Genomic DNA, 21,701 nt, shown 5'->3' on the forward strand with positions numbered 1-21,701 from the left:
AAAATAAAACAAGAAACCTGGAGAGACACGACATGAACTGGGACACGCAAGCTTGAGACAAGAGACAGAGAGGAGAAGGACACAGAGGAGAGAGACACAAGGGGAACCTTTATAGACAAGGAGATAACACATGAAAAAAAGGAAAAAGACTCATAAACAACGAGACATGGACAACAACATAAACTAGACTAAACTTCAACTAAGACAAGCTAATAATAACCCCAGAACTTAACATTATCTCATAAGAGAAAAAAAAACCCCACAATAACTCAAAATGCTGGGTCAAGGACGCAGGCCCAACACAGGATCTGGATCAGGACCAATCAGAAGTCAAGGATGATCATGGAGGTCAATAACCTGTAGGTCAGTCCGAGTCACCGTGGAAACCACCTGAGAAGATAAACCAGACCCCACTGTGACTGCTGAACAACCCTTCATCCTCTCTGTGGTGTCACTTCCTTCTCTTAAATGTTTATCGTTGGTATTGAGATGGACATTTACCTTAAGCCAGGGCTTTTCACTCACTCAGCAGTATATTAAATTTATTACACGAAGACAGTTGGAAACAATCTCATTGGTAGGAACTCAGAGAATATCTTTCTCTTAAATTGAATGGAGACATTTCTCTGTGGGAAACATGTTTGCTACACCACTAACAATCAGAACTTTGTATACAAACACTTCTCAGCACTATTAAAAAAGCAGACTGTGTCTCACCTAATGAGTCCAGGCCATGCTGACGAAGGCTTCACCTTCATATTTGGACCTGGCAGATCTGCGTCTGCGAGCACCTGCAGGACAAGTCTAAAGACAACGAGAGACAAAGTCCAGACTTTAGAAGATCAACACTGATCCTTTCATTCAGAACTGAATCTGCTGAGAACATTTGAGCTTTTGTGTCAGAATAGAAACAAGAATAAGTGAAAATAATCTGTTTAATGATCGTAACAGAAGAGAGATACATTTGATTGTGTGTGATGTGTTTGGTAACAAAGCTGTACCGGGACACAGTTGTTCTGTTTGGGGCACAGGTGGAGTTCGCAGTGCAGGTAGACTTCACCAGAGCTACCAGTAAACTGGAACATACTGAAGGAGAAGTAGTTGGAGGTTCCCAGTCCGTTGTCCTCCACCTGCACCGTCTGGTCAGCAGGGTTGGCACAGCTGCTCACAGACAGGAAAACACACTTTGTTCAGGAGTCCATGAGAGAGATCAAAACCACATGACTCTCTGAGTCTGTCTCACCCATTTATGATCAGGTCGTATCTCGGAGTGCTGTTAGTTGATGGCTGGTCAGTTGCCCAGCAGGAGTCGGTCACCACGACGACCACGTCGCCATCCAGCCCATCAGTCTTCAGCTGCACCCTGATCTTCTGGATCAGCTGCACTTCAGTGCTGGACTGCACAGCTTGTGTGTGTCCAACATCAGTGGTCGCACACATGGTGAGAGTGTAATCCCAAACTCCAGATGTGATGTGCTGGATCACAGAGCTGCAGAACACAAACACACTTCAGGTTTCTCTGACTCACAAACCTCATGAGAAGCTTCACATCTTAAAGTAATTCAACCACACACCTGTCTCTGATCCTGAAGGTGGCAGTCTTGATGTCTGCTTGTGTTTGGACGCAGGAGAAGTCGATGGAGACTTGGTCGTGACGAGTGATGATGTCAGAGGAGCTGTTCTGGTTCATGATGGTGTTTTTGTAGATCACTTGGCTGTTGTTGGTCTGCAGAGTCACACAATCAGATGTTGTTACTGACTTTTAACATCTGATAATTCACTTTATTAATCCCAAAGTGCACTGAATCAGTTTTATTCAATTAGAAAAAGTGAATGTAAATCATGCTCTGTTTGCTTTATTTGCACAGACACATGAAGCCACGTTAACTTTATTTTCAGTCTCTTTACAGTGATTTTAATCTGAGAACATCAACACTTTGAAGATGATGGACCTCTAACTCAGACGTATGAAGTTAAGTAAGTTAAGTTAAGAAAGTGTCCTTGTTTTTTCAGTCCAATGTTTATGACATCTTGTCAGTGATTATAATCACAGATTTCATCAGAAACAATCTGCTAAATAGACACGTCAAAAACATCAAACTCATTCACTTTGTTCTTAAAAGCAACAACAACAGCTTTAGTCTCCTTTCTGTCTCTGCCTTTGACCGCTCGTGTCACGCAGACAAGTCGAGCACATCAAATGAAGTCACTTTATTTTAACACAGCACAAACATTAGAGAGTTTCTCCTTGTACTGAATCAAACTCCTACTCTGATGTTTCTGTGTATGAACTACACAGATCATCAACGTGATGAGAAGCCACAGAGCTCAGAGGTGAAGCTGATCCCACAGAAAGATCTCAAACTGCAGCAGAGCAGGAGAAGCTCAGCAGATGATGGAAGATGTTTGGCTGCTTGTAGAAGGTAAAGAGGAGGAGATGAAACCCACCGTGACCACCGTCCCACAGCTGTTGCTGCTGTTGAAGCTGAAGGTCACCATGTGGGTGAGCTCGTCCACCCGACCCCTGCAGGTCGGGTCGTTGAGGTGTAAGGCAGAGTAGTCGATGCCTTTGTCCTCCAGGAGACAACCGACCAGAGTGACTGAAGCAGAGTCCTGCATGCAGACCGTTGCATCACCTGAACATCACAATATCAGTCAGAAAAATCACAGTTAGAAGTTTTCCTCCATTATTCAGCCCTGTTGTCATGGTGATGTCACAGCTGTCGTACCCAAAGAGTTGATTGCTTGGTACTTGGAGGCAAAAATGGCCCGACAGAAGCAGCGAGTGTCACCACCGACCGTCTTCTCACCACAGAACTCGTGATCGCTGCAGGTCCTGTCCTGACAGAAGGCCTCAGAGGCTACAGAGGAACACACTGATGTATTATCCTGAAAACATGGGAGCTCTAAAAAGCCACAGTTCAGGTCTTTAACAAAGGAGAGCTTATTAAGGTCTTATTAAGGTCTTATTAAGTTCTTACAGCAGCCGGTATTTGATGTCCAGCCATCCAGAGCGTGGTTGTGTAGACTGCAGGCTCTGGCGTAGGCCTTCAGAAACTGACAGTTGAGTCCATCCACTGCAGGATATTTACACAAAGTGTCGGTGCAGGCGGTTATGTAGGGCTCTGGGTCAATGTCAGTGTTACAGGAGGAGAAGGGCGCCTCCTTCAGGAGATTACAGCTGTACCACAGATAGAAGAAGAAGTTGAAGATAATAAAATGATAATCTGTAATCAGATGTGTTTATCTTCTATCTGTGCTGCAGTTACATGTGATGTACCACAGAGATCAAGGTACAACACAGATGTTTCCTGCCTTGTGGATCAGTCTGCTCTCCGTTCAGTCACACTGGTGCAGTCGATCGTGGTGTCAGCAGGCTCACTGTACTGCATCTCACAGCTAGGGGGCGACAAACAACAAAGTTCAGGCTCATTCATACAAACAGAATATCTGCAACATCAGCAGCAGCAGTCAGAGGGACTCTGAGCTTGTGATGAGGTCTTACCTGGTGGAGCTGTACTCAGAGAGTCTCAGGTCACTCAGAGAGCTGCTGGAGTTTCCACACAGACCCTCCACAGATGAACCAGCAGGTCCTGCACAGGATCAGGACAGAATGAGTCAGATCAGCATCAATATTCAAACTGGACACACACAACAGCTCAATAAATAACAGCACAGTTTACAGTTTATGTTACATGAATTAAACTTTATCTTCTGCACCTTCTAAGTGGATCTGTGCGGTGTTGCCATCAAAGAAGACAGAGATGATGAGGTTGGAGAGTTCGGCAGTGACTCCAGTTTGGTCCTTAGAGAGCTGCACACCATGAACCAACTGAGGTGAGCTGCTGAGGGTCAGTGTGGAGTCGTCCAGCTGCATCACAGCAGAGACAAAGTGGAGGAAACACTGAGTGAAACATGTCAAACACACAAACAGGCTGATTTCACAGCAACAACCACTGAGTCCAGCAGCTCTGAAAGAACTGCTTCTAACAGCCCTGAGAAGAACGATGCGAGGAGACACAGCAGAGGATGAGGGAGGACTTTGGATCAGACTCCACTCTGACACATGAACTGTGGCTGTAGGTCGCTTACCTGAACTCTCCCACCTTGTTCCAGGTGAATGTAATGCCCGCCCACACGCAGCGTCACACTGTCCAAAAAGCTCACATCTTTACGACGTCTGTCCCTGAAGTTCCCCAAAACATGGAAGTCTGGGAGTGACGGAGTCGAGAACAGAGAGTACGCACAGCGATCCTGGATGGAGTTAATCTGGCCGTGGACGTCGATGACAGTGGGGCCGGTCACAGTGCAGGTGGAGGCCAACATGGTGTCCAACACGCAGCTGACAAATGCAGAAAATTCCGCTTCATTCAACTTTATGTTCACCAAATCACAACAGCAGTCACCTCAACGTAAATATTAGAGAGAAAACGCAACAATCATATGACCCCCTGTGTGCAACCACTTTGGCAACTGTGGGAATGAAAAATGGTCAGGAAGAAACTCTTGTGGATTTTTTGGGATGACACGTATACCTATATACACGATATATCGATCTGCACTGAGTAAATATCCTGTAAGACTCTTAAGCAAAAGATGTTTTGCTCTCTCCCCAGATTATTGAGCCGGTACAGTAACAGGGCAGTTAATGCCAGGTAGAGACGAACAACTCCATTTCCAGGTCCGATAACTAACTCCCCCCACACAGCACACACTCTACATTTGTTATGCAGCATAACCAAAGTATGTCTTTTAAAGAAACAAATAGTGAACACATCACAATAACATCAACTTAAGGATCATTACAATACTATATAATCATACACACACACATAAACTATATACTTAGACTGAAGTGTTTATGTAGAAAAGTCAGTGTTTGCATGGACTACATTACCAAGCAGCCTTTGTGCAGTTGTGGGATTCGCTCCTGAGCTGGAGAGCCTGACTTAGTTACTGGGCTGATGATGCTGGAGAGAGCTGCTGGGAACCAAAGCGAATAATCCATCCTGTTTATTATGAATGGTGTGCATCACATAAACATGAGTTCATGTTCCATGTTTAAGATGCTGCACCCTACTACTTTTGTGCATATTGGTTCTAGCTCGTTGTATATAGTGTATTACCTTTTTTTATTTTGTATTTCTTTACTTAATATTCTTGGTATACTTGGGCTGGTTTCAGTCTTTATGCAAATGTACTGTTTATAATATTGGAGAAACCTGCAGTCAGCTGAGACTGAAGAAGTCACTTGGAGGAGTGATGAAACGTTTCTGCCACTGAAAATGCTATGTCCAGATGAACAGAATTAGCATTTGGAGATTCTTGGTATACTGTTTGTGTTTATCTATCTATACCTACCTGCCTACCCTACCCTACCCTACCTTTGGAATATGTGCTAATTAGTGATAGCTTCAGGCATTGTTCCTTTAGTGTTCCTGGTCAATTGACCGGTCTGTTTTAACAGCTCTTAAATTAGCATATCAAACATTTTTCACCGTGACATTCAGTTCAGTGGGTTTTTCAGTGGTCGTTCAGTCAACTGGGTGGGGGGAATGAATGGATTCCCATTCATTTCCTATGGCGGTCACTTTTGATTGGGAACACCACAGATGTAACAAGATAGATTAAAACACTCAAAATTCAATGAACGAGGTAATCATCACTTTTATATGTTAAAGTTCATAGTGTGGAAGAAATTATTGTCGTTTATTATTGTTGGATACATATGCGTACCGAACCGAAGGCACTGTATCGAACGGTTCAATATCGATACGAATATCGTTGCACCCCTAATTATATATATATATATATATATATATATATATATATATGTATATATATATGTAATGTGAAAAAAAAATCCATGAATTCACATGGTATGATTTGTAAAGAATTTATTCGTAAATCAGGGTGGAAAATAAGTATTTGGTCACCTCAAATAAGGAAAGTCTCTGGCTCTCACAGACCTGTAACGTCTTCTGTAAGAAGCTTTTCTGTCCCCCACTCGTTACCTGTATGAATGGCACCTGTTTGAACTCATCATCTGTATAAAAGACACCTGTCCACAGCCTCAAACAGTCAGACTCCAAACTCCGCCATGGCCAAGACCAAAGAGCTTTCGAAGGACACCAGGAAAAGTATTGTAGACCTGCACTAGACTGGGAAGAGTGAATCTACAATAGGCAAGCAGCTTGGTGTGAAAAAATCAACTGTGGGAGCAATCATCAGAAAATGGAAGACATACAAGACCACTGATAATCTCCCTCGATCTGGGGCTCCATGCAAGATCTCATCCCGTGGGGTCAAAATGATCATGAGAACGGTGAGCAAAGATCCCAGAACCACACGGGGGGACCTGGTGAATGACCTGCAGAGAGCTGGGACCAAAGTAACAAAGGTCACCATCAGTAACACACTACAACGGCAGGGAATCAAATCCCGCAGTGCCAGACGTGTTCCGCTGCTGAAGCCAGTGCATGTCCAGGCCCGTCTGAAGTTTGCCAGAGAGCACATGGATGATACAGCAGAGGATTGGGAGAATGTCATGTGGTCAGATGAAACCAAAGTAGAACTTTTTGGTATAAACTCAACTCGTCGTGTTTGGAGGAAGAAGAATACTGAGTTGCATCCCAAGAACACCATACCTACTGTGAAGCATGGGGGTGGAAACATCATGCTATGGGGCTGTTTTTCTGCCAAGGGGACAGGACGACTGATCCGTGTTAAGGACAGAATGAATGGGGCCATGTATCGTGAGATTTTGAGCCAAAACCTCCTTCCATCAGTGAGAACTTTGAAGATGAAACGAGGCTGGGTCTTCCAACATGACAATGATCCAAAACACACCGCCCGGGCAACAAAGGAGTGGCTCCGTAAGAAGCATTTGAAAGTCCTGGAGTGGCCTAGCCAGTCTCCAGACCTCAACCCCATAGAAAATCTGTGGCGGGAGTTGAAAGTCCGTGTTGCTCGGCGACAGCCCCAAAACATCACTGCTCTCGAGAAGATCTGCATGGAGGAATGGGCCAAAATACCAGCTACTGTGTGTGCAAACCTGGTAAAGACCTATAGTAAACGTTTGACCTCTGTTATTGCCAACAAAGGTTATGTTGGGCTGAGTCATCAGTGACTTCTGCAACTCATTCTATTCGATTCATAAGATCCTGATTTTATCAATCCCTGATTCAAATTGATTCGATTCAATTTTGACTCAGACAGTCACAAATAGTTCTGTGAGCATCGCAGCAGATGTGTCAAAGTGACTGAGAATAAAACTCAGAAAAACATGAAGGAGATTTTCCTGGCCTGGCTTTTTACAGCAGATGACCTTAAAAATATTCTGCAGTAGATCAAAAACTAAAGAAAACCATGAATCAACATTCACATGGTTTTCAGCACCTGATGCTGCTGAAGTGGAGCAGATTGATTTGCTATGTGTTGTCTTGCTGTTCATATGATTCTGTTTATTAAACTCTGTCATCACAGCGTTTTTTTGAAATACAAAGAGGATATATTTACATGCCGTTGCCTTGACAACGCTCCAGCGCACCACAGCTGGAGGTGTTGAGGACTGCAGTCTCATTACAGGTGAAGCTGAAACAGGTTTGTGGCTCAGAGCTGATCACTGTACCAGGTCGATACATCTGACCTGAGGATTGAAGAAGAGTTTATTTTAGTTTAAACACTAACAGATCACCTTTCTGTCGTGTTTTTTAAAAAACTCATAAATATTTTGTTTTACATCTGATTGGTCCAATGGCTTTATGACATCCTCCACACTATGCTGACCCCCTGAATGGCCCACTGAATGAGCAAATGAAAGATCCAATTTTAAGACCTACTGAACAACCCACTGAGCTGAATTTTTTTGTGAAAAATGTTTCTTATGTTAATTTAAGAGCTGTTAAAGCCGAATGGTCACTTGTGACTGGTAACACTACAGTAAGGGGTGCACACAACAGAGGGTATTAACAACTGTGAGCACAAACATCTCTGTAACATTCAAATAGTTACATTTTACAGAATCCCAAAGTCAAGTTTGGAGCTTTAGATTCACTTACCTGAGTGTCTGCATCCACTGATGTCCAAGAAACCTCGAGATGAGGAAATAAGATTGACTGTATCAACTGTGGTTCCACCAACCTGAAGCTCATACACCTGGACAGAAACAAACACAATCAATGTTATGACCACAAAGCAGACAGGTCAAGATGAAAACGAGAATTTTTGCCAATTTCATGTAGTATGTAAACATGGCCAGGGTGAAGGGAGTATCTGCCATCAAACAAGAAGACAGCCGCATGTAGCTATGATGAGGTTTGCTAGTTCACCTTACATGCATTAATGTAATAACGTGGTTAGCCTACTCAACGTAAATTACACACGAACAACATTAAGCTACTCACGCAGAGAAGAACGGCTGCTGCTGCCATCATCATCCTCATCATTTCTGCTACACTGGCAGGGCTAGGGGCCAGGACTCTCCTCTTCGGGGTTTTTTGGGGGATATTGCTAACTCCGGGTCCGATAACAGGCAACCCACCCGCAGTAGATGCGCTCGGTGTGAGGTCTCGCAGCAAGCTATCATATGGCGCATTTCTGGGCTTTTAAAAAAAACGCTATGCGTCGCCAGGTGTTTCATCGGATTTGAGTTGTTACCTCCTTTGACAGTATTACAGTATCAGCTTAAAGCACTTGTTGCTGCTGAGTTTGCATATTTTGCTGTGAAGTACAGCCAGACTTTTGACCGCTTCGCCTTGGACTTTTTTAATCTGTAGCTCTGCTCTAAAAGAACGTACGTACCTGGACCCGCCTACTATCCTCGGAAACGTAAAATTATTGGCTAGAATCTAAAGTGTATCACAGCTCAGGAAAAAAAAGCACCGAAATAAAGCACCGAAATGTGCGCTGCTTTTCGATCTGGTTACTACCGTTTATGTCAGAACCGGTGCCATCATGGCACCGGACACCGGTACCCATCCCTATTGGTGATATAGGTTACAAGCAAGTCTGGTGCTGAACAGAAATTGTCGCGCTATGCTCCTTTATTTATTGTGCATAAATAGTGAATTGTCCTGACACAATATTGCGTTTCGCTTCTGTTATTATGGTACATTGACAAAAACATATACTTTTATTCACAGGATAAAACAGGTTTTTTGTATCACTAATTGCCCAGTACGATTACAGCATACAGTATTATTGTCACTGCTACATTTCTGTGATGCTACCAGAAATTATTTCCACTGCTAATTAATTACCGTTGAGCTCAAAGGTCCTATTAATAGACGGTTAATGAATGTGTATTTATGACGACGATTTGTGAGACTGGTAAACTTACGATACGTACGATGGTCTTTCGTTCTACACGGTGCATTTCAAGGTCCTGCACCCATCCGTCGGTAAACTGTACCTGGGCTTGTTGCAGTGACCGGAAGTTACTAAACTTCATGAGTGTATGCACTCACTCCAAGAACCGTATGATTATAAATATGCATATAAATATGCTAAGATGAGATAGTTGACTTCATCTAACTAGCAAATGTTGTCCAGGCTACGTTGGTGATGCAGTTTTTTTTAATATGTATGATATTTTTGTCATGTGATTTTAAAGCCGGTCCTACAACCGCATCCAAGAATAACATGCAGCTTATCTCAGAACTGCCGGTGAAAATTATTCTTGGAGCTAGGTTTAATTGAGCTGCATTTTAAAGAGGTGCAATTTCAAAATTTGTGTATATTTTCTAAGTTCACTATTTTGTCATGTGTTGAGAAAAACACAGATATAAAAATTACATGGTCTAATATTTACATTTAGCATAACTGCAACATTTTTTTCGTTTTTTTTTTTTTTTAAAGACTCGAAAGGACTTGAAATTCAAAGTTTCAGACTTGTGACTTTACTCGGACTTTTACACCAGTGACTTGAGACTCGACTCTGACTTGCCTGACATTACTTGAGGCTTGACTTGTGACTTGAGGATAAAGACTTGAGACTGACTTGAGACTTGCAAAACAATGACTTGGTCCCACCTCTGGTGGATAGTTGTTTACAAACACTCAGAGACTCACCACTGGATCAGAGGTGTCCAACACCAGAGCTGCTTGTGAGCTGCTCCCAAAGTTTAAAGGAAAGAAACCAAACTGTAACCAGCAAACAGAAAAGTTTCAGACACTGTCGGGGACGTTTCCTTTAAAAGCTTTTACAAAAGTGTTTGATGTGATAAAACCTTAAATTTTATTTTTGGTTTTCAGTGTTTCTACAATTAATTTGAGGTAAAACATTAAAAAGTGACACCAGTCAGATTTAACAATGTGATAAAGAAAAACACTCACATGAGGAAAACTTATCAAAAAATAGCGTTCCAAACTGTTCTGAATGGTTGGAAAATATTGACGAACATAATCCACATCAGCAGTGGAAGGTTGTAGCATTATGTAATAGTAAAATTGCTCTGCTCCCAGTGAACGCTCCACAATACAGTCGCCTCCAGTTTCAGGACTGAAAAAGCCGTTGAAACAGACGGTAACATTTCCAGATGTTATGTTCACCTGTGGAAAAATCAGAGACACAACGAGTCAAACATCAACATCTTTTGTGCTTTGAGTCATTTACAGCTGAACTGTTGGTGTCAGAGCTGCTCAGGTTTCAGTCAGAGCTCTCGCTCTGCTTCAGGAAGCTGCATCAGGTGATGTCCACATACTCAGCATCACTGCAGAGGACATTAATGAGACTCTGAGCTTAAAGCCAGCTGCCCTCTGAGGGCCTGAACCCGTGAACAGAGAGTGTGTGACCTTCATTAACTGCTGATGTTCACTCAGTCTGCAAACATGATCTCTGCCACAGGTGGAGACTAAACAGCAACAGTGATGGAAACACAAAGATCTGCTAAAACATCAGGCTTCATCCTACTCACATAGAGCTGCTCGTACTGCTGTCCATAATACGTGATGGGACATGAGCTGATGTTGACCACTGAAGACTCAGTGAATGTCTGAGCACCTGAAGACACAGAGACACATGAGAGCTGTGAGCTACAGTCTGTTAGCTGGTCGGACAAACAGGGAGAGCTGCAGGCTGAAAAACTGACTTCATGAATGGATTAAACAGCGTTTGTTCACCAATCAGTGTAAAGCTTTACTATGACATCATCAGTTAGCTTTCTTGGAAACAAACATAACAGGAAACGACAGCTTGATAAACTTCTGGATAGTGAAGGTAATAAAACTGCAAAGATGAGAAGTTCAATTGAAAAGGGCTTTTTGTTTTGCTTTATTGTTAAACAATAATAAAAAAGAAAAAGATAAAACTTTGCTGACGATGTCAGATTATTTGTACTTAAAGCTTTCTTCATCGTCACTCTCATGTTTTTGTACTCGAGTATTTTGAGGACACTTGCAAAATGGCTGCCAGGTGTGTGTGTTTACTTGTCAGTGCAATGAGAGCACACAGGCAGAGCAGAGGGCGGAGCATGTTGGAGAGGGCCAATCAGCTGACAGATCCCTGAAACACAAACACATTTTGAGAAAACTGCATGAAATTCTAACATTTATAGTCAGTTTATTTATACTTTGAACTTTTCTGTAAAGTTTAACTTCACAAATATAAAGTTTGAAGCCTTCACCATCCAGAGAATAAAATGTGATCATGTGTTGTAAGCCGGTTTGTATTAAGTTCACTTCACTTGTAGTTTATGGACTCATCAAACCCAACATTATTTCTGTTTTGACTTATAGAGTTCAGTATTTGCCTCGAGCATAAACATAAACATGAGCTTTGTTTCTGTGGAAAACCAACCTGTGCTGTTTGTGATTCTGCTGAAAACAAGAAGACAAAAATCAGTTATTGTAGTTTGAAGTGTTTAATGTATCGAATTATACACAAACACAAACTCTGTCACAGCAGTCATGCAAAGACAAACTTATAGATGGCATAATACATTATCAGCTCTTTATAACATCACACATTAACAAAATACAAAACACTTTATTCTGTAAAAACACAAAAACCCTGTCATGTGACGCTGTGTTCGGACTCTTTGTCAGCTTTGATGTGTTCACAGGTTTCTGTCACCAGGACCTGAGCAGCAGCTTTCTTTAGATAAGGTTAAATAAAAGTGGGCGTGTCTTCAGCCTGAGGCGTTCGGGGCTCCAGAATAAAAATAAATGTTTATTAAAGTAAAGATGTGTTCAGGCGTCACAGTTTATCTGGGCAGAAGTCACACTCACGTCTCTGACCAGACTACCCAATCATCACCAACCAATCACAGCACTGCATTCCTCCGACAGCACCTGTAAGCTGACAGTGTTGATTGGTCCAGGTCTGACAAACTGGTGTTTGCTAACCAGCTGAAGCTCATCAACGATGGACATGAGAAGCTTTATTAGAAAGAAAAGTGAGGGAGGGGCAGGAGGGCGAGTCACCAGCTTGTTGGAAATTCACCAAATTATTCCAACAATGCAAAGCTGGCTTTACTTTATGTGTCAGTCAAAGTTTATTTATACAGCACGTTTAAAACAACCTGTTGACCAAAGTGCTGTAGAAGTTATACAAATATACACTGCATACAAACAGTCAGTAAATAAACAATAAATAATAAATCAGATAAAACAAGTAAATAAAAGTGTGAGTGCATAAAAAGCCAGGATATTGAGTTCAGCTCGAGCTGAAAGTAAGCGAGGTTCCTGACAGGAAACACTAACAGACCAACGGCACTGTCGTATCCATGCAACAGGTTGGGATGTTCAAATAAAATGTTTCTGTTTTACTTTAGTTCAGTTTGAGGAAGTTTGTCTCCAACAATGATAAATTAGACAAACATTCAAATCTATTCTCTGTGGAGCTTTGTGCTCCAAGCACATCAGGAAAGGATCTCCTGACGTCCAGTAAGAACAGGAGGAATGATGACCACCAGCCCCAAAACACTGAACTCAGCTTTTAACATCTGGATAAAACACTAAAAGTCGGCTTTCACACCTTCATCTGTCTGTGATGTGTTTGTTGTGCAGTCTGTTAACAGTCCTAACACTGATGTGTTGTTCAGCTCTGAAATGTGTCCACTGAGCCGTCCTGATGTGTGTTACAAGAGGCAGAGCAAGAGTCCAGGTGTGCAGCTCGTCTTACCTGCAGCTCTGATGGAGGATGAGGAGGATGAAGGCTGCTGCTCAGGAGGCTCTCTGGTGATTCTGCAGGTGGTGTCTCTGTGAAGAAGATGCTGCTCTCTCCGTCCGTCTCTCTTTATGTGGATCCTGGAGAGCGGGGATGGAGGTGGAGTCCACGGTGGAGCCACCTGATGGGAACCTCCCACTGACGGATGCTTATTCAGCCTCTTCTTACACAAACAGGACAACAGCAACAAGAAACACTGAAAAAAGTTTGTCACTGCAGGATTAAAGACATTCAACAATAATGCTCTTCATGTCTTCTTAAAGCTCTTTGTCCTGCTAACAGCTGTGATACAACTGCATCTACATTTTGTCTCACACTCTTCATGACTGTGGTGTAATGTAAAAAGATATTTGGCCTCACCCAGTGATGCATTTAATGCAAAAACGTACCATTTTTAAAATTTTGTTCTGAAACTTTGACAGCGTTGATTTGTTTATTCATTTGTCTTCACAGGACCTGAGCAGCAGCATTCTTTAGTGCTGAAGAGGAAGTCACATGATGCAGCGTTGGTTCCTGGAACTAGGTCTGCTACATGTGGTGCGTCAAGAACTTGTACAGCTCCTCTTTATGAGGCTGTGCTCTGATCTCACTCAGAAGTCACTGGTTATTCAGGTAAAAGTGTCCCAGCATTTAATGTTCAATATTAAACTCATAGCAGAAGTTAACATGTTTTACAGCCTGACATAAAAACAGTTTGAGCATCTCTCTGTGGTTTTCTCCTTCATAATAAGCATAATCCTCAGTTTGGATCACATCATGGTTTTATATCAGGGGCGACTCCATAATGGTTCATGTGATGTTTCACTTTGTCACTTATTTTGTAGGGAAATATTTGGGGTTAATGCAAAAACAAAACACTGCACAAACATGGATCAATGCTCTGATCAAATGAATAGATTTTTATATTTTGTGCAAGACTGATGAGATATGTGCAAAGCATTGTTTTACAGACAGGCAGAGCAGAGGGCGGAGCATGTTGGAGAGGGTCAGTCAGCTGACATTTCAACACCTCTGATTGGGCAAAAAACAGCACGATATGTGAAATGTGTATATTGTCAAACAAACAAAGAGAAAACAAATGTCTTCATGCTTCCTCATCCATCTGTGAAATTGGAGTCATCACACTGACATTTGACAGATTTGCTCTCTAAACAGCAACAAAACACAATTTTATAAAAGTTCAACCTCACAAATGCAAAGTTTGAAGCCTTCACCATCCAGAGAATAAAACATGCTCATGTGTTGTAAACCTGTTTGTCATAAGTTCACTTCATTCATGGAGGCATAAATACCAAACATTATTTCCTTTTGACATATACAGTTCAGTGTTTGCCTCGAGCATAAACATGAACATGAGCTGTGTTTCTGTGGAAAACCAACCTGTGCTGTTTGTGATTCTGCTGAAAACAAGAACACAAAAATCAGTTATTGTAGTTTTAAGTGTTTAATGTGTCAAATTATACACAAACCCTGTCACAGCAATGTTACAAAGAAACAGGGGTTGTTATTGATCATAAGTCAATGACCCTCTTAAGGCACGACCCCCACTGGCCTTTACATTCCTGGGACTCTCCACCATTTTGTTTCGGAACTGAAGAAGCTGCTTGGATGAGAAATGAAACGTCTTCAAGTAGCTTAAACAAGTCCAGTAACTTTTCTTTCCAAGCTCCTTAGACTACCATCAGTCGGATGGCTGAGATCCGTCAATACAAAATGAATACTTCCTTTTTAAATTTTAAGAGTTCAAATGAGTAATTCGTTAAATATAAACAACACTTTTATTGAGAGAAATGAGTTTGATACAACACAACTTTCAGCAGATTTACAGGATATCCTGCAGACGTTTAATGTAACAGCAAAGTCTGTTTTTGGATCTTAGCGTTACTCTGGATCAGGTTCATCGCCCCATCACCCGACTTCTGGTACTGATACCACAACATCTAATATTAAAGTTCTTATAAATTATTTTAATATGATTGACAACAGACATCCTCAAATTTTCACACAAAGTATATAAACATTTAACAAACTGTTTCATGGAAGCACTGAGCACATGCACAACCAACCACTAAAGAGCCAGTACTGATGTACAGTATTAATATTGAAGAGCATTTTCTCCTCTGAGACGTTCACATTTAATCCCGGCACATTTCAAGAGAAAATAAACCTCTGTTTAGTCCTCAGTGGTTGTTTGTTTCTAACAATACTGGAATCCACCAAAGGCAAAGGCCCGACTCAAACAGCAGACACACCCATTCTCTAGGACTAATCTGTCCGAAGGCTTAATGACTACCATTTTCAATCACTGTCACTGTCATCCTCCTCTTCCTCCTGTTCCTCTTCCTCCTCCTTCTCAGTTTCCTCTACAAGTCCTGAGAAGAAGTCATTGTCACCATGGGCCTTCTTGGTGAGAGACTTCATCCGACCGTTTTTCTTCTTTCTCTTGCGGTACTCATCGACAGTCGTGTTGGGTAAACTGGAAATATCCCAGAACTTTATGAGCTGGTCTTGGGCGCAGCTGACCAGGAAACGTGAGTCCCAAGACTTAGCGAGCTCTTCAATGGGTTCACCAACATGCTGCCCGATGCAGCCGATGACTCGGTTGGGAAGAAGGTTGACGGCTCTGATGGTGGAGAGACAGAGTGTGTTAGTAAGTTATATTGACAATCTGATGTCTGATGAGTCTTAACGAGTACCATTTGTTTATCAGCTTCAGCATAAAACAACTCTGACTCAATGCAGTTTCACAGATGATCAGACAAACGTGTACTGACAACTTTACAGATGGTGTATACTGGTCACAAATGAGACCAATTTTTTTCCAATGGCACGACGGTGCGACCAACTGTTCGAGTAACAAAAAAAAAAAAAAAAAAAAAAAAAAGTCTTTGCAACTCTGAAAGTCTTCGTGTGGTCAACAGCAGACACACATTGTGCCCCTATCGTGGTCTAAACCAATCAGAGATAGTCAGGGGAGGGACCTCTCTGATTGGTCGTGGTCCAGATATTCATGTAGTCGGCGTGTACGTTTGAAAGTGCAGGGTGGGCGGAGAGAGAGAGGTGAGTAACCCACCAGTCTACCGTTGTTTACAGCGCTGTCGGCCACTGTGGGTTTTTTTTTAACTTAAATGGACAAGAAAGTCTAATTTCTGCAGTTCAATACTGAAGACATTTAAACTTTTTAAAATTATGCAAAATTGCAGAACATTGTAGAATATTTTTAAGGTTATCTGCTATAAAAACCCAGACCAGGAAAATCTCCTTCATGTTTTTCTGTCTTTTATTCTCAGTTACTTTCACACAAAGGCATCTGCTGTGATGTTCACACCTCTGATGAAGTCTCACATGTGTCAGTACTGATCAAGGATCAGAATTATAATATTTCTGACTGTCTGAGGCTAAATTGAATCTAATCGGGACCTTGTGAATTGGAATTGAATGGATTATAGAAATCTGTGATGATACCCAGCCCTAGTGAGCAGCCTAGGCCTGAGAGAAGTGGATGTAGCTGTAATAGGAAAAGAACTATTGCTAACTTTTTTGTTAACTTAAGGCCTGATCAGTCTGAAATTCACAGCCACTGCTCTGACACAGAGCCATCAACCTCTGAACGCTGAAAAAGCCCAGTGTATCCAGAAAACACTATATGTTGTGGTAAATGCACTGCCCAAGTGTCCCCTCTCCCCACTGCCTTTCAGCGACAGGCAGCAGCAAACAGAGGAGGCCGATGTGATGATTAAGTTTAAGATTGTCTACAATATTGCCAAAGAGTACCAAAGCACTTTAAGCACAAGCACAAGATTGTTAGTTAATCATTTACAAATCAATATTGTCTGTATTGACATCAATTTCCCCCCAAAAAATGTGCACATGTAAAACTGCGGTGTTGAGCAATGTGGTTGAAAAATCTGGGTGCGCCTAACTTTTGTGCTAGGCGCACCCAGTGCAACTGTGGCAAAAAGTTAGTCTGGCGCCCTGCTGGTAGATGATTTTTTCTTGTCACCAACATGTTGCACAGATGCTAAATTACCTGAGTAACACTCTGTGTTTTAGTGATTCTGCAGTAAAGGCTAACAGACGGCTAACAGGGCTTTTAATCGATAGTAATGTCAAAAGCAAGAAGAACTTTAATAATCTGCTCAGAATGGCAGATATTTCCAGCTGTATATCACACTGTATTTTGTATTAAACCTTCAATGTTAACACAACTCACCTGATGTACCCGTCTGTGGAGGCGGTGCACATGATGCTGTCAGTGATTGGGAGGATTTGGTCTATGGACTCAGCCTTGAGAGCGAAGCGGTCACTGGTGGCTCCAAAGCCGTTCCAGTTGAAGATGTAGATCGTCCCCTCGCTGGAGCCGCAAACCACCTTCTTGCCCCGTTTCATCAGCGCCACTGAGGTCAGATCACCACTCTGGTACTCTGACAGCAGCTCAAACCGCCGCCTTTTGATGTTGAAGACGCCCATGGTGCCATCGCCACTGTGACAAATCACAGCAAATCAGATTGGAGCTCAGATGGTGAGCTCAGGATCACCATTTCTGGCTTTTTTCTGTACCTTAACTTCATCATATCTAATAAAACCCTGAAACTTTGTGTTTTCACTAAGAACACCTAAGCGCATAAAGTTCGGTTGAAATTTGGGAAACTTTAAAATTCATGTGATTTTTTTTATAGCTGCACGTGACGTCCAGGTGAAAACTCCAAGGCTAAAAACATATCGAAGCTCTGCAAAAAACTGCAACCAAACGCCCACCTCAAGCGTCACAGTCTGTAATGGTTTTGGGTTTCCTTGGAGTATCTTGAGTGTCTTACTGATGTAAAAACAAAAAAAGAAGCTTAAGTTAAGATGAGTCAAAGAGTTGCTGCTGGGTCAGGGTTTGATCGCTGATGGTGGGCTACAAACTGGCTCAGGCTTCAAGCCTTTTGAATTTTAAATGAGTCGTCCAATTCCATCAGGTGAGCTGCTGCCATGACTGACTTCTGCAGGAAGTTCTCTTGTGGAACTTATTTCTCGTGAAAACTGTACCAGGATCTAAATTAATGTTGTTTTCAGTTGGATGTCAACTCTTCATTTTATTGCTATAGCTCTGTACAGAAGTCTTGAGTCACCCGTCACGTCTTCATATTTTCCTTCCAATGAGTCAGGCTTTCTTGTCATTTTGGAAGCAGTTTGGAGCAATCAGACGCTTCACATTTGGGAAAGAGCTTTATTTTACAGCATTATAATGATCTTAAGCACACTGCCAATGCAGCAAAAACATATCTAGAAGGTGGTCATAGCAACTATTGACTTGCAAGCTTGTTAGAACCATACAAACTCTTTTGCTCTTCTATACTATATTTTCATAAATGCCTGCACATTTGCCATTTTTCTGGCAAATATAAAGAAATGAGGGCTGCCTCAGCACTTTGCACAGAACTGTATCTTGATTCACTTTATAGTAGCAGCTGAGCAGCACACACGCTTGATGCCAAGTTGGGAAAACTCTACATCAATGACACTGTGAGTATCAAAACATCAGAAGAAGATCCAAGTTAGACTTGAGCCTTCAGTCAAATGTACGTTCAAAACAACGTGCTGACAGCCACCAGTGCTGCTCCTCAGCCTCGTAGCAGCACACCTGTGTTATTAAATTTGACAGGTGATGTTTAGAAAAACTTGACCTCTGACCATGACCTTTTGAGGCCATGTTGTCATATTCACATATTTTGGTGGTCACGCCGTCGGCCTATCACAGCTGAGAGGTAAAGACGAGACCTGCCACGGTGGTATAACTTCTAGAGCAGCAAACTATGGAGGAGTTTTCTTATTTTCTACATTCAGTTATGCACGTTGTTAAACTTACCTTATTGTCAAAGCTGGATAGAGACAAAAAGTTGCAACTTGGGGTTTAGTATATTTCACAAGGTTAATTTTGCATGCAGACTGGAGCATCAAGGAATCGAACCACCAACCTTCTACCTCCGGAGCTACACCTACACCATTGTGACACATTGTGAGGCTGTGTAAATATGATTTGTTTGGGAATATTTCCAGTATTTATCAAGTTTTCAGAGCTTATGCTCTTCAGAAAAGAGACTCTCAGAAAATAAAGTATTAAGTGAATGTAAAGTTTGCATGGTTGTTGGATGTGAAAAGATCCAAGTGATCCAGAGAGATTTTTGAATTGTTCAGTAGATTTTGTCTATAGTTGATCAGTAGTTGTTGTTACCTGGCTGTGAGCAGGATCCTCTTGGCTTGGTCCACAGTGATGTCACTGATGTAATCCTCGTGGTGTTTCAGGTCCATGATGGCAGTCCCCTTCCTCATATCCCACACCTTCGGAGAGGAAACAAACGACAGGGAGGTAAGCCTGAATTTAAAAACTGAACTCACTGAAAGGGGACATTGTGGCCACCAAAGACCAGAAGAAACAGGGCGACAGCATCAATCAATACAGCAGAACCCATCTCCAGTGCTCCAGTGGCGGTGTGCTTAACATCACTGCAATGCTTTGTATTGAGCTGGTTAATGTAAGGCTTAGACGCAGCTGATTTGAACCCATTCCATGGAGCTCTCTACGCACTGTTGTTGAGCTGATATGAAGGTCACATGAGGCTTGGAGGTCTGCTGTAACTGACTCTGCACAAAGTCAGCGACCTCTGCACACTATGTGCCTCAACATCCGCTGACCCCACTCTGGCATTTTACCACTTCATGGCTGAGTTGCTGTCATTCCCAATCACTTCCAGCTTGTTATAATACCACGAACAGCTGACTGTGGAATATTTCGTGTTGAGGAAACTTTATGACCGGACCTGTTGAACAAGTAGCATCTTATGACGGTACCACGCTGGATTTCACTGAGCTCCTGAGAGCGACCCATTCTTTCACAAATGTTTGTGGAAGCAGTCTGTATGCCTCAGCGTGGCAGTGGAAGTGAATCAAACACCTGAATGTAATGTTTTGGATGAGTGAATGAATACTTTTTACAACAGAGAGTGAGAACCCTGCAGGGAACAAACATTACAACACTTTGTTTCCATCATGGCTGGCACTGCATATGAAACATCCGGACATCACTACATGGTAATTAGCACACGATGCACCAGTATAAGCATAAATGGCAACAACGGCTGCCACTTGCTTACAAGATGTAAATAATGAATGGACTAGTTGTTATGCACGGTTTTTCACTCTGAACTCTGAATGTGCTTTACACAACTTGCTCCATAGACTGCATGTCTATGTCAAAGCATCACGGAGCCCAATCGTCCAGCATGGTTGGACTGCAGCTTACAATTGTAGTCGTTCTTTTCTACTCCAGAGGTCCTCTGTGAGCTCATGGGTCACTACAAACAGAACCGACAGAAGGTGAAGAACAGGTTCACGGCATGTTACGGCGAGCAGAGCGATGACTGCGGCCGCAAACTGAAGGAGTGGAGAATGGTGAAGTCTGACGGGGGCGCAGAGGTGCAATGTGCTCTACTTCAAGAGGTCCGGTTCAGGGAACCTTCCAGGCTCTGCTTTCTCATCTAATCCTCGCTCAGGATGCAGCAACTTGACCCCTGACAGGCACAGGTAAACGAGACCATATTTGACCTGTTTTGGCTTCCAGTACATTTTAGATTTAATTTGAAAATGTCTGTTTTAAGTCACCAACTGCAGAAGCAGACTCAAGAACAGAGGAGACAGAGGCTTTGCTTCAGTTGCTGCTAAACATCAGAACCAGTGCACCTCTTCAAATTATGACCCCTCCAACACTCAACATCTTTAGTCCTCAGTGTTTAAATTTTGAATTGTTGTGTATTAATGACTGAATCTGGCACAAAAAGATCTCTTAAATCTCTTTCTGGTAACTGGGTGTGTTCTAAAAACACAGACTCAAATTCGGGGTAAAGACGGAGCGAGACCCTGTTCAGACCTTTAAGGTGCCTCCATCGTCTCCGGTCGCCACGATGTTCTCGTCTACAAGGAGCAAACTGTTGATTGGCGCCCCGTGGGCCCCTCGGATCCGTGTGACCAGCTGCCCCCGCTCCACGTCCAGTTGGTGCACGGCCTTGTCTCGGGACACGCTGTACAGCTTCTCTCCGTCCGCCGTGAAGCGAAGCTGGCGGCAGGACTTCAGGTGGTGCCCCGAGGACCACAGCTCCCGGTTCTCGCCCTCCGTGCACGAGTACGAGAAAGCGTACACGTCCCCGTCCACGTCCCCGCAGGCCAAAACGTCCCTGGTCGGGTGCAGAGCAACCGTGTTGGCAATCGCTTCCAGCTGGAGGTCCATGGGGGTATCTCGGATTCTCGGTCCTTGCGGCTCGCCCGCATCCTCGTCTTCGTCCTCATCAGGGTCCGGATCTGGCTCGGAGCCGGCCGGCTCAGAATCAGACGTTTCGGGGTCTTGGGTGGTTTCCGGAGCTTCTTTTTGCTCAGTTTCCGAACTTTCTGACGCTACTTCAACGTGTTCCGTGGTAGCTGCCATGTTGTTTTGCCTTTCTTCTTCTTTTACGTTGAATTAAAGAAGCGATGCAGGTGAAAACCAGCCTCATACCGC

General features: G+C 42.8%; 2 protein-coding genes across 2 annotated transcripts in view; both read right to left on the reverse strand.

Moving 5' to 3' along the window:
* The window catches only part of LOC113019455 (deleted in malignant brain tumors 1 protein-like), a 616,212-nt gene continuing 594,511 nt past the window's right edge, over positions 1-21,701 (reverse strand). Inside the window, exons 9-18 of the mRNA XM_026163183.1 lie at positions 3,506-3,593; positions 3,337-3,399; positions 2,982-3,181; positions 2,730-2,861; positions 2,449-2,636; positions 1,575-1,726; positions 1,244-1,489; positions 1,002-1,161; positions 718-804; positions 1-390 (exon numbers count right to left, since the gene is read on the reverse strand). Of these exons, the coding sequence (XP_026018968.1) occupies positions 718-804; positions 1,002-1,161; positions 1,244-1,489; positions 1,575-1,726; positions 2,449-2,636; positions 2,730-2,861; positions 2,982-3,181; positions 3,337-3,399; positions 3,506-3,593 (1,316 nt within the window). The 3' untranslated portion in view covers positions 1-390. The remainder of the gene's footprint in view (positions 391-717; positions 805-1,001; positions 1,162-1,243; positions 1,490-1,574; positions 1,727-2,448; positions 2,637-2,729; positions 2,862-2,981; positions 3,182-3,336; positions 3,400-3,505; positions 3,594-21,701) is intronic.
* LOC113019474 (WD repeat-containing protein 55-like) lies at positions 14,933-21,659 on the reverse strand. Its single transcript, XM_026163216.1, has 4 exons — positions 21,078-21,659; positions 19,386-19,492; positions 17,382-17,651; positions 14,933-15,791 (listed from the first exon to the last, which is right to left on the reverse strand). The coding sequence occupies exons 1-4, from the start codon at positions 21,627-21,629 to the stop codon at positions 15,467-15,469; spliced, it is 1,254 nt and encodes a 417-aa protein (XP_026019001.1). The 5' UTR covers positions 21,630-21,659; the 3' UTR covers positions 14,933-15,466.

This window comes from Astatotilapia calliptera, chromosome 3, assembly GCF_900246225.1.
Source record: "Astatotilapia calliptera chromosome 3, fAstCal1.2, whole genome shotgun sequence".
In the NCBI taxonomy this organism is placed as follows: Eukaryota; Metazoa; Chordata; class Actinopteri; order Cichliformes; family Cichlidae; genus Astatotilapia; species Astatotilapia calliptera.